General features: G+C 36.6%; 2 protein-coding genes across 4 annotated transcripts in view; one reads left to right on the plus strand and one right to left on the minus strand.

The window, feature by feature from the left end:
• Window positions 1-4,154, plus strand: part of adpgk (ADP-dependent glucokinase) — a 9,849-nt gene extending 5,695 nt beyond the window's left edge. For 2 of the 3 annotated variants that reach the window (XM_016230742.1, XM_016230741.1), the window contains exons 5-8: window positions 1,487-1,607; window positions 1,769-1,965; window positions 2,178-2,276; window positions 2,900-4,154. In XM_016230742.1, coding sequence (XP_016086228.1) covers window positions 1,487-1,607; window positions 1,769-1,965; window positions 2,178-2,276; window positions 2,900-3,463 — 981 coding nt within the window. In that variant the 3' untranslated portion in view covers window positions 3,464-4,154. The remainder of the gene's footprint in view (window positions 1-1,486; window positions 1,608-1,768; window positions 1,966-2,177; window positions 2,277-2,899) is intronic. The other variant, XM_016230743.1, reaches the window with a different exon arrangement.
• Window positions 4,155-5,261: 1,107 nt separating this feature from the next.
• LOC107549580 (Bardet-Biedl syndrome 4 protein) overlaps window positions 5,262-11,974 on the minus strand; it is a 10,356-nt gene continuing 3,643 nt past the window's right edge. Inside the window, exons 7-14 of the mRNA XM_016230725.1 lie at window positions 10,760-10,813; window positions 10,457-10,584; window positions 7,592-7,646; window positions 7,087-7,155; window positions 6,839-6,991; window positions 6,584-6,755; window positions 5,535-5,604; window positions 5,262-5,448 (exon numbers count right to left, since the gene is read on the minus strand). Coding sequence (XP_016086211.1) covers window positions 5,262-5,448; window positions 5,535-5,604; window positions 6,584-6,755; window positions 6,839-6,991; window positions 7,087-7,155; window positions 7,592-7,646; window positions 10,457-10,584; window positions 10,760-10,813 — 888 coding nt within the window. The remainder of the gene's footprint in view (window positions 5,449-5,534; window positions 5,605-6,583; window positions 6,756-6,838; window positions 6,992-7,086; window positions 7,156-7,591; window positions 7,647-10,456; window positions 10,585-10,759; window positions 10,814-11,974) is intronic.

Consider the following 11,974-nt stretch of genomic DNA (forward strand, 5'->3'; position numbering starts at 1 on the left):
ACATTCTCCCAATTCTCTTCTGGATCATCCAAATGCTCTCTAGCAAACTTCAGACGGGCCTGGACATGTACTGGCTTAAGCAGGGGGACACGTCTGGATTTGAGTCCCTGGCGGCGCAGTGTGTTACTGATGGTAGCCTTTGTTACTTTGGTCCCAGCTCTCTGCAGGTCATTCACTAGGTCCCCCCGTGTGGTTCTGGGATTTTTGCTCACAGTTCTTGTGATCATTTTGACCCCACGGGGTGAGATCTTGCGTGGAGCCCCAGATTGAGGGAGATTATCAGTGGTCTTGTATGTCTTTCATTTTCTAATAATTGCTCCCACAGTTGATTTCTTCACACCAAGCTGCTTACCTATTGCAGATTCAGTCTTCCCAGCCTGGTGCAGGTCTACAATTTTTTTTTCTGGTGTCCTTTGACAGCTCTTTGGTCTTGGCCATGGTGGAGTTTGGAGTGTGACTGTTTGAGGTTTTGGACAGGTGTCTTTTATACTGATAATGAGTTCAAACAGATGCCATTAATACAGGTCACGAGTGGAGGACAGAGGAGCCTCTTAAATAAGAAGTTACAGGTCTGTGAGAGCCAGAAATCTTGCTTGTTTGTAGGTGACCAAATACTTATTTTACCGAGGAATTTATCAATTAATTCTTTAAAAATCCTACAATGTGATTTTCTGGATTTTTTTTTTCTCATTTTGTTTCTCATAGTTGAGGTATACCTATGATGAAAATTACAGGCCTCTCTCATCTTTTTAAGTGGGAGAACTTGCACAATTGGTGGCTGACTAAATACTTTTTTGCCCCACTGTATGCTCTCTCTTTATTTATTCCTTCTCTTTCTAGCTTGTACTTATTTGAACAATGTGTAAAAACTTGGTATTACAAGCACCTCCTGTGTCTGTTTGCCTCTTTAAGAAGAATCGCTTTATGTATCCCCCAACTGTAAGTCGCTTTGGATAAAAGTGTCTGCTAAATGACTAAATGTAAATGTAAATGTTTTTATCAGCTGTTTGGACTCTCATTCTGACGGCACTCATTCACATCCATTGGTGAGCAAGTGATGCAATGCTACATTTCTCCAAATCTGATGAAGAAACAAACTCTTCTACATCTTAGATCAGGGATGGGGGCTTCGGTCCTGGAGGGCCACTGTCCTGCAGAGTTTAGCTCCAACTCTGTTAAAAACTCACCTGCCTGTAGCTTTCTGGCGATCTTAAAGACATTGATTAGCTTGTTCAGGTGTGTTTGATTAGGGTTGGAGCTAAACTCTGCAAGACAGTGGCCCTCCAGGACTGAAGCTGCCCATCTCTGTCCTAGATGGCCAAGTTCTTTAATGATACATTTCTTTAATGATGAAAGTGAGTCATGGTTTTATATGTCAAAATGTCCTAAAATTCCTTCATATAATAACTATGATCATTCTTCAGAGTGCAAAAGCAGCACATTCATACCTGATTATAGTTTTCTAAAGTGTGCTGTTTTCTCTCAGGTCCTCTTATGTGGTCCGGTGGGGCCAAAGCTTCATGATATGCTGGATGAACAGATCATAGTCCCACCAGAATCTCTGCAGGAGATGGATGAGTTCCACCTCATCCTGGAGTACAAGTCAGGTGAGAGAGACCCACTCAAAACCACACTCACATATCATTTCATTTCTGTAACATGACACATTTGAAACAGTATTATAAGATGTACTCCAGTCGTGTTCTGGCACATTGGTACTGTTGGGTTTTTGTGTCTCCGAGCGTTTCCTCTCTGACGCCCCCTACAGGTGAACAGTGGGGTTCCTCAAGAGCTCCTCAGGCTAACCGCTTTATCCTGTCCCATGACGTGTCCAACGGTGAAATGAGCACGCTGGAGACATTTGTGGCCAGTCTGGAGGAGTTCCAGCCGGATCTGGTGGTTCTGTCCGGACTGCATATGATGGAAGGAATGGGCCGGGATCTTTGGGAGGAACGACTGAAAGAGGTCCGAGACCAGAAAACCCTTAATCCAGAGTTGCTCAATGCCCATCTGAGTCAGTGTAATTACATATTAATAAAATGGATGGTTCTGAAACGTTTGACAGGTATTATATGCTGTTCTGACAGAGTAAAGGAGATATTTTGAGGTTTGTTGGACACTTCACTGCTGTTTCTTACGTATTAGCTCTCAAGCTCTTGTGTTCTGACTTCCTGCAGGCAGTGGTTGCCATCTCAGACGTGAGGAACGAGGTGCCCATCCACCTTGAGCTGGCCAGTATGACAGACAGAGACTACATGAACCGGATCCTGCAGGAGGTAAATGTGAAGGTTTAAAGGGGTCATATGATGCTTTTTTTAAAGATCATTATTTGGTGTAACAGAATATGTTGACATGCTTTAATGTTCAAAAAACACATTATTTTTCAAATACTGTACATTATTGTAGGTCCTCTATGCCCCGCTTCTCTCAAACGCTTCGTTTTCTACAAAGTCCCTCCTTCCGACAAGCGCAGTCTGCTCTGATTGGCCAGCTGACCCAGTGCATTATGATTGGCCGAACACCACAAGCACTCGTCGGAAATGTAACTCCCCTTACCATAATCGTAAAGTATGTAAAGACAGAGCACTATGCACAATCAGCTTGTAACACTCCAAAGAGAAAGGAAAACTTGAAATCGCATCATATGACCCCTTTAAGACTCCAAATTTTTTGGAGACTCACAAAAATTGCACTTTTTGAGTGCCAGCTCTATAATCAAACAAATTATTTATAAATCCTTATCACAAACTACTGGAAAATTGCTCAGATCTTATGAGGAAGCCTTTGTATATTATCAGCCATTTAAAGAAAATAAACTCCAGTATTCTAGTGCAAATCAAAGCAGAACGACAAGGTTTTCATCTACAGCATTTCAGGTTTCTCCGTGCTCTTCTGTTAGCAGGTCTTGCCCATCGTGAACTCCATTGGTCTGAACGAACAGGAGCTGCTGTTTTTAACTCAGTCCGGAGGTGGACCTCACACTGACCTTGCTTCCTGGGACGGCATACCCGACGTGGGCCGCGTCAGCGACATCCTGCTCTGGGTCCTAGAGCAGCACGGCCGGGCGGACCCTGAATCCGAAGCCGACCTGACCCGGATCCACTTCCACACGCTAGCATACCACATCCTGGCTACGGTGGACGGCCACTGGGGAAACCAGGAGGCGGCGGTGGCCGCGGGCGCCCGTGTGGCCAGCAGTCAAGCCTGCGGTCTGCAAGCGGTGGATGTTACGAAGGTGGTCCTCAAGGCACCGCTGAACTTCAACAGCTCCTTCTCAGAGCCGAGGGAGAGCTTAACGGTCGACCCGACCCGACCGGTCACCGTGTGGCGCAGAGGGAACGTTTCGTTCCATCTCACGCCGGTCCTGGTGTGCAAACAGCCGCTTAGGACTGTGGGATTGGGCGACGCCATTTCCGCCGAAGGACTTATGTTTTCAGAGGTCACGCCTCGACCTGAGCTCTAAGAGACGCCTCTCGTCCATGCTTTTGAAGATACGTCCTCGTCATTAGATCCTAAAGCTGCAGAAACTCAACAGACTCACGGGGCATCAAACGACAGGATGGTTTTCAGAGCAAAACTAGTTTGAGATGCAGGGCACTGTGCTTTTGTTGTTGCTACTTTAGTCTAAAATCACATTGTGAAAGACGGAGCCAGCCTCCGCCATTTTTTTTTAAAGGTTAATTTAACCAAAAATGAACGTTCGGTCATAATTCGCTCGCCTTTAAACTTAAACGACCTTCTTTATTACATAAGAAATAGTCCAGAAGTCTAAGTCAGATAGTTTTCGGTGAGTAAATGATGACAGAATTTTTATTTTTGGAAGAACTACTAACTTTTTTTAAAATTATAATAAGAGGAGATCATATTCTGGTTAACAGGTGAACAAGACCTGCGGCTGCTATTGGGACGAATGAAAGCGAACGAGAGAATGATTTTAGAGTCTTAAACGTCCCAAATCTCCATTGTATTCCTAAACACTCCTTTATTTGGTTTATGAACGTTAATAAGTAGCAGAACCGGAAGGCCGTCAGGTTTATCCAGCTATGTGCTTTTTTCTTAATCTGAGTAACGTAAAGTTCTTATGGAAGCATGTTTCTGCCACTGAATAAAAAAATAAAAAGGTCATTGCGAATTTTTCATCTCACAATTCTGACTTTTTTTCTCTGAATTGCAAGATATAACGTGAGAATTGTGTGATATAAACTTGCAATTGCGAGTTATACAGCCAGAATTGTGAAATATAAACCCGCAATTGTGAGAAAGTCAGAATTGTGAGAGAAAAAGTTGCAATTACCTTTTTTTTAAATTTGTATTCAGTGGCAGAAACGGGCTTCCATAAGCTCTCTTAACATAATAAAATTAAGCATAAGTAATTAAAGCAATGATCCCAGGGTCAATCTAAAGTCGAAATAATTCCTAAATATTAGATTGTAGTTAATAGTTTAGATCACCAGCTTACCTGCCGGTATTGTGGACATATTATTAAATAGCATTCATTATTCTTGTCTTAATCTTAATGTTCTTCAAGGTGGGAATCTAGCTGTAGGTTTTTGTAAATTGGAGCCAGCATCATTTGTATATATTAAGAGAAATCGTAACTATTTTCCATTCATTCTGGTTTGGTCAGCTGGTTATCTGTATGTACTGTAGGTGGCGCTAATGACGACTGTTGTGATTTATGATGCTTCCTGTTTTTAAAGGTTACACATAATGAATATGTCATTTATTCTTATTAGTCATGAAGTTCAGGCTTTCCGCCGTTGTACCATCCAAACACCTCTGACGTATGATTTTTAATGTTTTATTTGGGATGTACTAATTAATCTCGATATGTGAATTTTCATCTGTCTTAAACCAGCCTTAAACCCATTTCGAGGCTTTTTAACGAATGCAGTTTTAGAAACATTGAGCAGTGTTTGTAAATGAGCCACGAATGGTTTTATGAACACTTTTCACACAAATGTGTTTGTGTTTCATGAATGAGGCAAGACGTTCAAGTCAGTAGCTGGGAGAAATCAACCTCATGGATTCCATCTTGTTTTGTACTGTGTTTCTGTAACACTCCATACTGATGCTGTTAGTTTCTCAAACCAACAAAAGAGGTGACAACATCAAAACCAAAAAATGTTTCCATTACTGTGTTTAGAATTGAAATCAGAGTTGGCGTGATTTTAAATAGGCAATATCACAACTAGAGTTAAAGGCTTTAGTCTTGTGTCACATGAACTGGTTACTAATGGAGTAAATGGAAGTCTCAATGTCTAAATGGCCAGATTTTGCTCAGAATAAGACTGGTTCAGTACCTCTGGGTCAAACTCAGTGTTGCTGTTATTGTCCACCTGAATGTTGATTTTTCTCTCCATCTCTTGAAACTGCAGCAGGGCGGCCTTCTTATCGCCCTGATTATACAGGAACACCGCAAAGTTCAGGTTCACCAGCAGGTTTGACCTGCCAGACAAAATACACTCACTTAAACTCAACTAGTTCTGTACATTATAGATTTACCAGCACAGATCAGGGTCTGAAGTACATACTCCTCCAGCTGAAGCGCCTGCTCGTAAGACCTGCGGGCGTTATCTGCGTCGTCCAGATTGGTCAGAGCAACTGATGAGGGTCAGAGCACAAATAACAATCACATTAAATTAATCTGGGCAAATATTGATTCTCACATTTACACTGTTCTTTAAAGGAACTGTTCTTTTAAAAATGTTTTATTTATTAAAAATAAAAGTGCATTATTGCATTATAATTTTTTATCTAAAGCATTAAGTAAATAGCAAAAGTACAACACGTTACCTGTTTAAAAAACTATTTCAAACAGCAGCAATTGTTATTAGATTATTATTTTTAATGTAAAGTGACACATTATTTATTTTTAATATTAATTTTAAAATATATTTAATATCATACGGCATTATTATTTTTTATGTGAAGTAACAAATTATTTATTTTTAAATTAAATAAAAAAAGTAACATGCTATCTGTTTAAAAAGTACTTAAGATAGTAGTATTAGTTGTGGTTGGCCAGAAGCATGCAAATTTGCTCATACATGGATGATTTTCATATTTAATATATTGTGTAAAATATATTATTAATATAATATATCTTTATTGTCTTTCTTAATAAGCGTTTTTTAAACTCTTTATTTTAAAATTAATTAAAATATCTCAAATATTTTTTATGTAAAGTCACACATTACTTATTTTTTAAATTAGTTAAAAAAAAGCTACTATTGCATTTAAAATATGATCTTTTTTAGTAAATGTTATGGTTGTTTTTATTTTTACATTTATTTAATAAAAATGTAATACTGTATTTTTAAGATAAAGTAAGAAGTAATTTATTTTTTAAAAATAAATGAAAAAGCAAAAGTAACACATACTACCTTATTACAAAAATGTATGTGATTACTTTATTAGTCTTTTTTTAGTAAGTGTTTTTTTTGTATTGTTTTTATTTTAAAATTTATTTTTTTATGTAAAGTGACACTTATTCTTTTTATATAATAAAAAGAAAAGCAGCACGTTGCATGTTGATAAAACTATGTCAGACTACTTCAGCAGTAGTTTTTGATATATTTACCGGCCAGTAGCATGTAGAGTTCGCTCATGCGCGGCCGCAAGTTGATGGCGGCGCTCAGAAAGTGGAAAGCTGATGCGTACTGCTGCATGGTGAGATGAACCAAACCCAGATTATATAGGATCTTCCAATCAAACGGAGACAGATAGTTTGCCCTCTTCAGACAGCTGATGGCCTGCAGGAGAGAGGCAGGGGGGAAGAAAGGTAAAACAGGTCAAAGAAAAGCACTAAATGTTCTCGTGACAGTCTGTAACTCACAGCCACATATTTCTTTTTGCCGAAGAAGCACATCCCGATGTTATTCCAGAGCGGCGGGCTCTCAGGGACAGAGTACGCTGCCACACGGTACTTATTCATGGCCACGTCATAATCTCCATGAGTCTGCATCATACTGCCGGCCGCGAGGATGGCCTGAACACACACAAACACACACACACACTCAATGTTAATGACACATAAGAGTTAGTAAAAGTTCTAAAGAACGAAACTCCTTGAAACTATCCCACCTTGAAGTTATTGGGGTCGTATGTCAGAGCGTTTCCGAGGTGCTCAAAGGCTTTCTGGTATTTCCCAAGCTAAGACAGAAGTAAACAAATACACTAATAACAGATCAATTTGTTTTAAATTAATTAATGACTCACTTTTTTTTATCAATTTACAAACTCAAGTATAGGAAACCATGGTATAACACATAAAAATAATAATAATAAAAAAAAAACACTTTCAAAAATAGTTAATAAAAAATTGTATATCTAATTTTTATTAACATGATATATCTATCTATATATATATATATATACTGTATATATGTACAGCAATAGAACATTATTAATTGTTTTTATATTTACGGTTAGGGGTTAGTTAGAATATGAATTTGATCGTAAAGAGTACTAGTGAAAATATCTAATAAGCACCCCCACAAATCCTCATCTGCATTTTGCATTCTAAAACTGTACGTATGACAGTATAGATGGATATTAATGCTGTGATTGTGATGAACACGTCACTCACCTGCATGTACAGCAGTCCCAGTGTAGTCAACAGCTCTGTGTTCTCTGGAGAAAACCTGAGACGGACACAGATAGAGATAACAGTGGATATTTCAACCCAAATCAAAAGGACAAATTATATGTTAAGGATGTTTTTAAGACCATTACGATTTTTTACACTCTGACATTATTCTCCTGACAAGTAAGCACATTTGGCTCCAGCTGTCATTACTGCAATACAACGATTCACAAACATCAGATTTGAAACATTTAAAGGATGACAGAATGTTGATTGTTGGATGAACTATTCCTTTAAATTTCCATTCAAAGTATCACACTTCAATCGACCAATCAGATTTTAGAGGCTTTCGATTTTTCAGATCTCTGCTTACTATAAGCTGATTTTAGGGGTAGTTAAATGTATGATTATAAAGCATATTGATTCAGATTCAGACTGTGGCAGGAGACATGAGAATGATGAAAGCAGCTAAAGCTCCTCCATCACATGTGTGTTTGAGCAGCTCATGCCAGCAGCGAGCTGTTATTAATTCATGCTGGCTGTGAGGCACATCTTCCCGCTATCGCGAGGTGAAGCGGGTGGAAAAGTGGGAGCTCTGAAAGCTCCTCTCATTACGGCGCGTCCCACTGCTGCACGTTACTAATTCATCAGCTCGGTGGGAGGGCTGCGATAATGAGGAGATCTCAAACACACACACACACACACATGCCGGCTTAAAGCTCCCCGCGGTTCTCTGATATCTGAGCCAGACTCACAGACAGCGTGTGTGTGTGTGTGTGTGTGGACAAGGGGAGGAGAGTTTTTCAGAGTCATCTCCATTTCTGCTCTCCGGGAAGAGAGGAAAGTCAACAACAGTAATCAAGAGTCATCAAATCGTTGGATTCACGCTGAGAAAAGCAGATTAGTGATTCCTTTTGCACTTTCATTTATTGAATGTAAAAAAAGGTGTTTTTATAGAAGTAGCTGACCCCAAAAAAACAAAAAAAAAAGCTCAAAAAATGAAAGTATTATAAAACATAAGAAATAAGAAATAATATTTTGCTTTTAGACAATAATGAGCTTTATTAAGAGCTTTTGCATTTTGACAATATTCTGACTAATAGAATTAAGCATTCTTATTTTCACCAAATTCTCATTACCGTAATGTAAAAAAAAAAATCTAATTTTATCATTATCATAATAAAAAAAAAAATATTATTATTATTAATATCTTTAAAATATATATTGTCAAACTTGTTGAAACTGTAAACTATTTATAGATAATCTACAGATTTTTGACAATATATTTGAATAATAATAATTATTATTATTATATATTGATCAAATATAATCAAACTGTAATCTGTTTGCACATAATGTAGATTTTTAAAAAATATTATTCATAATATATATTCAAATTAATAATAAATGTGTACTATTATTATTAATTAAAAATAACTACTAATAATTGTAAAGATACAATATTTAATAATAAGAAATGATTGTTATTGTAATTATTATACATTGCCAAAAATACATTGCATTTATTGTACTGAATTTATAGTTAATTTACAAATAAATTCTATTCATAAATCACCTTTGAATAAAATACATTTATGAGTTAATTTAAAAATGAATATAATCTATTTATAAATTAACTTAGCAGAGTGGACTTAATTAAAGGTTAATTCAAAATGAAATTAATTAATAAAAATAAACAAATAAATAAATAGTTCAAATAATTTGTCATCAACTACCCAGCAATTACCTATTTCAATTTTGGTCCATTACGCACACAAAAGCTATGATTTGACTGCACAAGTTATCTCGACTACTGTTATGATAGATTTATTTGTGCTTTTGCATCTTTTTTGGAGCTTGACAGTTGAGCTGTTGACAGCACTATTCGTTGTACGCAAAAGAGCAGCGAGAAGATTCAGCCTACTTTTGTTTCGCACTGAAGAAAGAAAGTCATATGCGTTTGAAACAACATGAGGGTGAGTAAATAATGACAGTTTTTGGGTGAACTGTCCCTTTAAGGAGAAAAACAGACTACTTCAGCAAGTCCTCAGGGGTTTTTCTGAGAGCATTTAAAAGACAAAGAGAAAATAAAAAAAAGACAAGGTAGAAAGAGAGAAAAAGAAAAGAGAGAGGTCACAGTGAGACAGTAAATGTGATTAATTACAGCTATGAGCGCCTCACTGATCCCAGCATGCTTTGCAGCCTTGGGCGTCTTATCTGCGCTGTGGCAGAGCGACACGCTGAGAGCATCTCCAGGCGTCTGAAGTTGCTCTCTGGCAACAAAACTGTCTCGTACATCTTTACTCACGTTGTGCGAAACATGACCGAAAATAAAAAGAGGCGCTCCCTCTGTTGAAATGCATTCTGGGTAAGTCACCGCACAAACACAACACTTCAGACACTTCAAGAAAAAGTGTGTTTGACTCTTCAAGTCAAAATGTGACTGGTGACAAAACATACGATAAAACATGTCTGGAGATCCCAGCAGCTTCAGATCTGAACGCTCACATGACTCGCAATAAAGCGATTTTACGAAGACGCTTGATAGCAAGAAAGCATAAAGTGTGCGTATTAAACATAAAACACACTTTTGAGCGACTCTGGACGCTCTTGGTGAATGTAAAGTACCCTGTTGAAAAAAGAGCATATGCTGGGTAGGTATGTTTTGAAGCATGGCTGCTGGTTTGAGCTGGTTTCAACTGGTTCTAACCTGGTCATGTGCTTATGACCAGCTTAAACCAGCTCAAACCAGCAGTTATGCTTCAAAACATACCTAACCAGCATATGCTGGATAGTCCAAGAACTACGATAGTTTGGCAAACAGTATAAAACGTGCGCTTAAAAGTGAGGTTGTGTATTGAGACGTACTCCACAGCGCTCTTGTAGACGTCAATGGCTGTCTCTGTGTCGCCCTGCAGTAAGTGGATTTTTCCCAGCATCATGTAGGTCAGATCGTGTTTATTCAGCTGCAATGCCAAGTTTAACTGTTCTTCGGCCTGAAGACAGAGAGAGAACATGTTTAGCACAACATCAGATGAGGACATGTGAAATAAGATTCTCTCAAATAAATGAAGACTATCCTCTGCCAAATCTGGAAGCTTTCATACAGCCAATAAAAGAAAAGGATGTGTGTTAAAAAATGTATATACTGCAGTAACTGGCTGCACTTACACTCCTGAAGTCTTTGGTGTAGATGTAGCAAACGCCCAGATTATGGCTGATTTCCTGCAGGTAAACATAATCACACTTTTATGTAATATTTCACAGGCATCTCATTTGTTTATTGTCAAACTAAAGTACAGGTGATTACAGGTAAAGTTCACACACACACACACACACACACACACACACACACACACACAGATATCACACCAGGCCTGTGGAATGAAAAACCTGCAATCTAAAGAATATACTCTTTTGCGTATAATAAAAGTGAATGGAAACCGGTTGTTAAGAGGACTCCAAACTAAAATTTAAATAAATATAATAATAATAGTAAATCAAAACAACTAAATAAAATACACAAAAAAATATATAAAAAATAAACCCTAACTCCTAACCTAACAATTGAAATAAATAAAAACTAAATACACAAAAATATTAAATATAAGCCCTAATTTAACTATAAATAAATTATAATATATAATATAATAAATATAAAGAATTAAATACTAAATAAATAAACAAACAATAAATCAATATTCATAAACACAACTCATATAATATTAAATAAATAAAATAAATATAGTAAATAATAATAGAATAGAATAACTAATAATAAATAACTAAATAAGTACATCAACCCTAACTGCTAACTTAACAAATTTAAATAAATAAACAAAATATAAACTATAAGCCCTAACCCCTACTATTTAAATAAATTAAACACTGACTTAAACAATAAATAAATAAAAAATAAAAACCCTGATCCTAACTTAACCATTTAAATAAATGTTAAAAAAACTAGTGCTGACATCACGATTAATCGCATCCAAAATAAACGTTTTTGTTTATATAATATATGTGTGTGTACTGTGTATATTTATTCTGTATATATAAATACACACATACAGTATATATTTTGAAAATATTTACATGTATATATTTATATTCTTATATTTTGTCTTTATCTTTATATTTATAAATATATTTAATATACAAATATAACATCGTTTTCTTAAATATATACATGCATGTGTGTGTGTGTTTATATATACAGAATAAATATACACAGTATACACACATATAATACATAAACAAAAACGTTTATTTTGGATGCGATTAATTACGATCGCGAAAAAAACAACAACCTGATCCTAACATTAAAAAAAAAAATAAAAAAAATAAAAATAAAAAAAAAAATCTGATCCGAACATAACCATTTAA

Source organism: Sinocyclocheilus grahami, unplaced genomic scaffold, assembly GCF_001515645.1.
Source record: "Sinocyclocheilus grahami isolate Dianchi unplaced genomic scaffold, SAMN03320097.WGS_v1.1 scaffold376.1, whole genome shotgun sequence".
In the NCBI taxonomy this organism is placed as follows: Eukaryota; Metazoa; Chordata; class Actinopteri; order Cypriniformes; family Cyprinidae; genus Sinocyclocheilus; species Sinocyclocheilus grahami.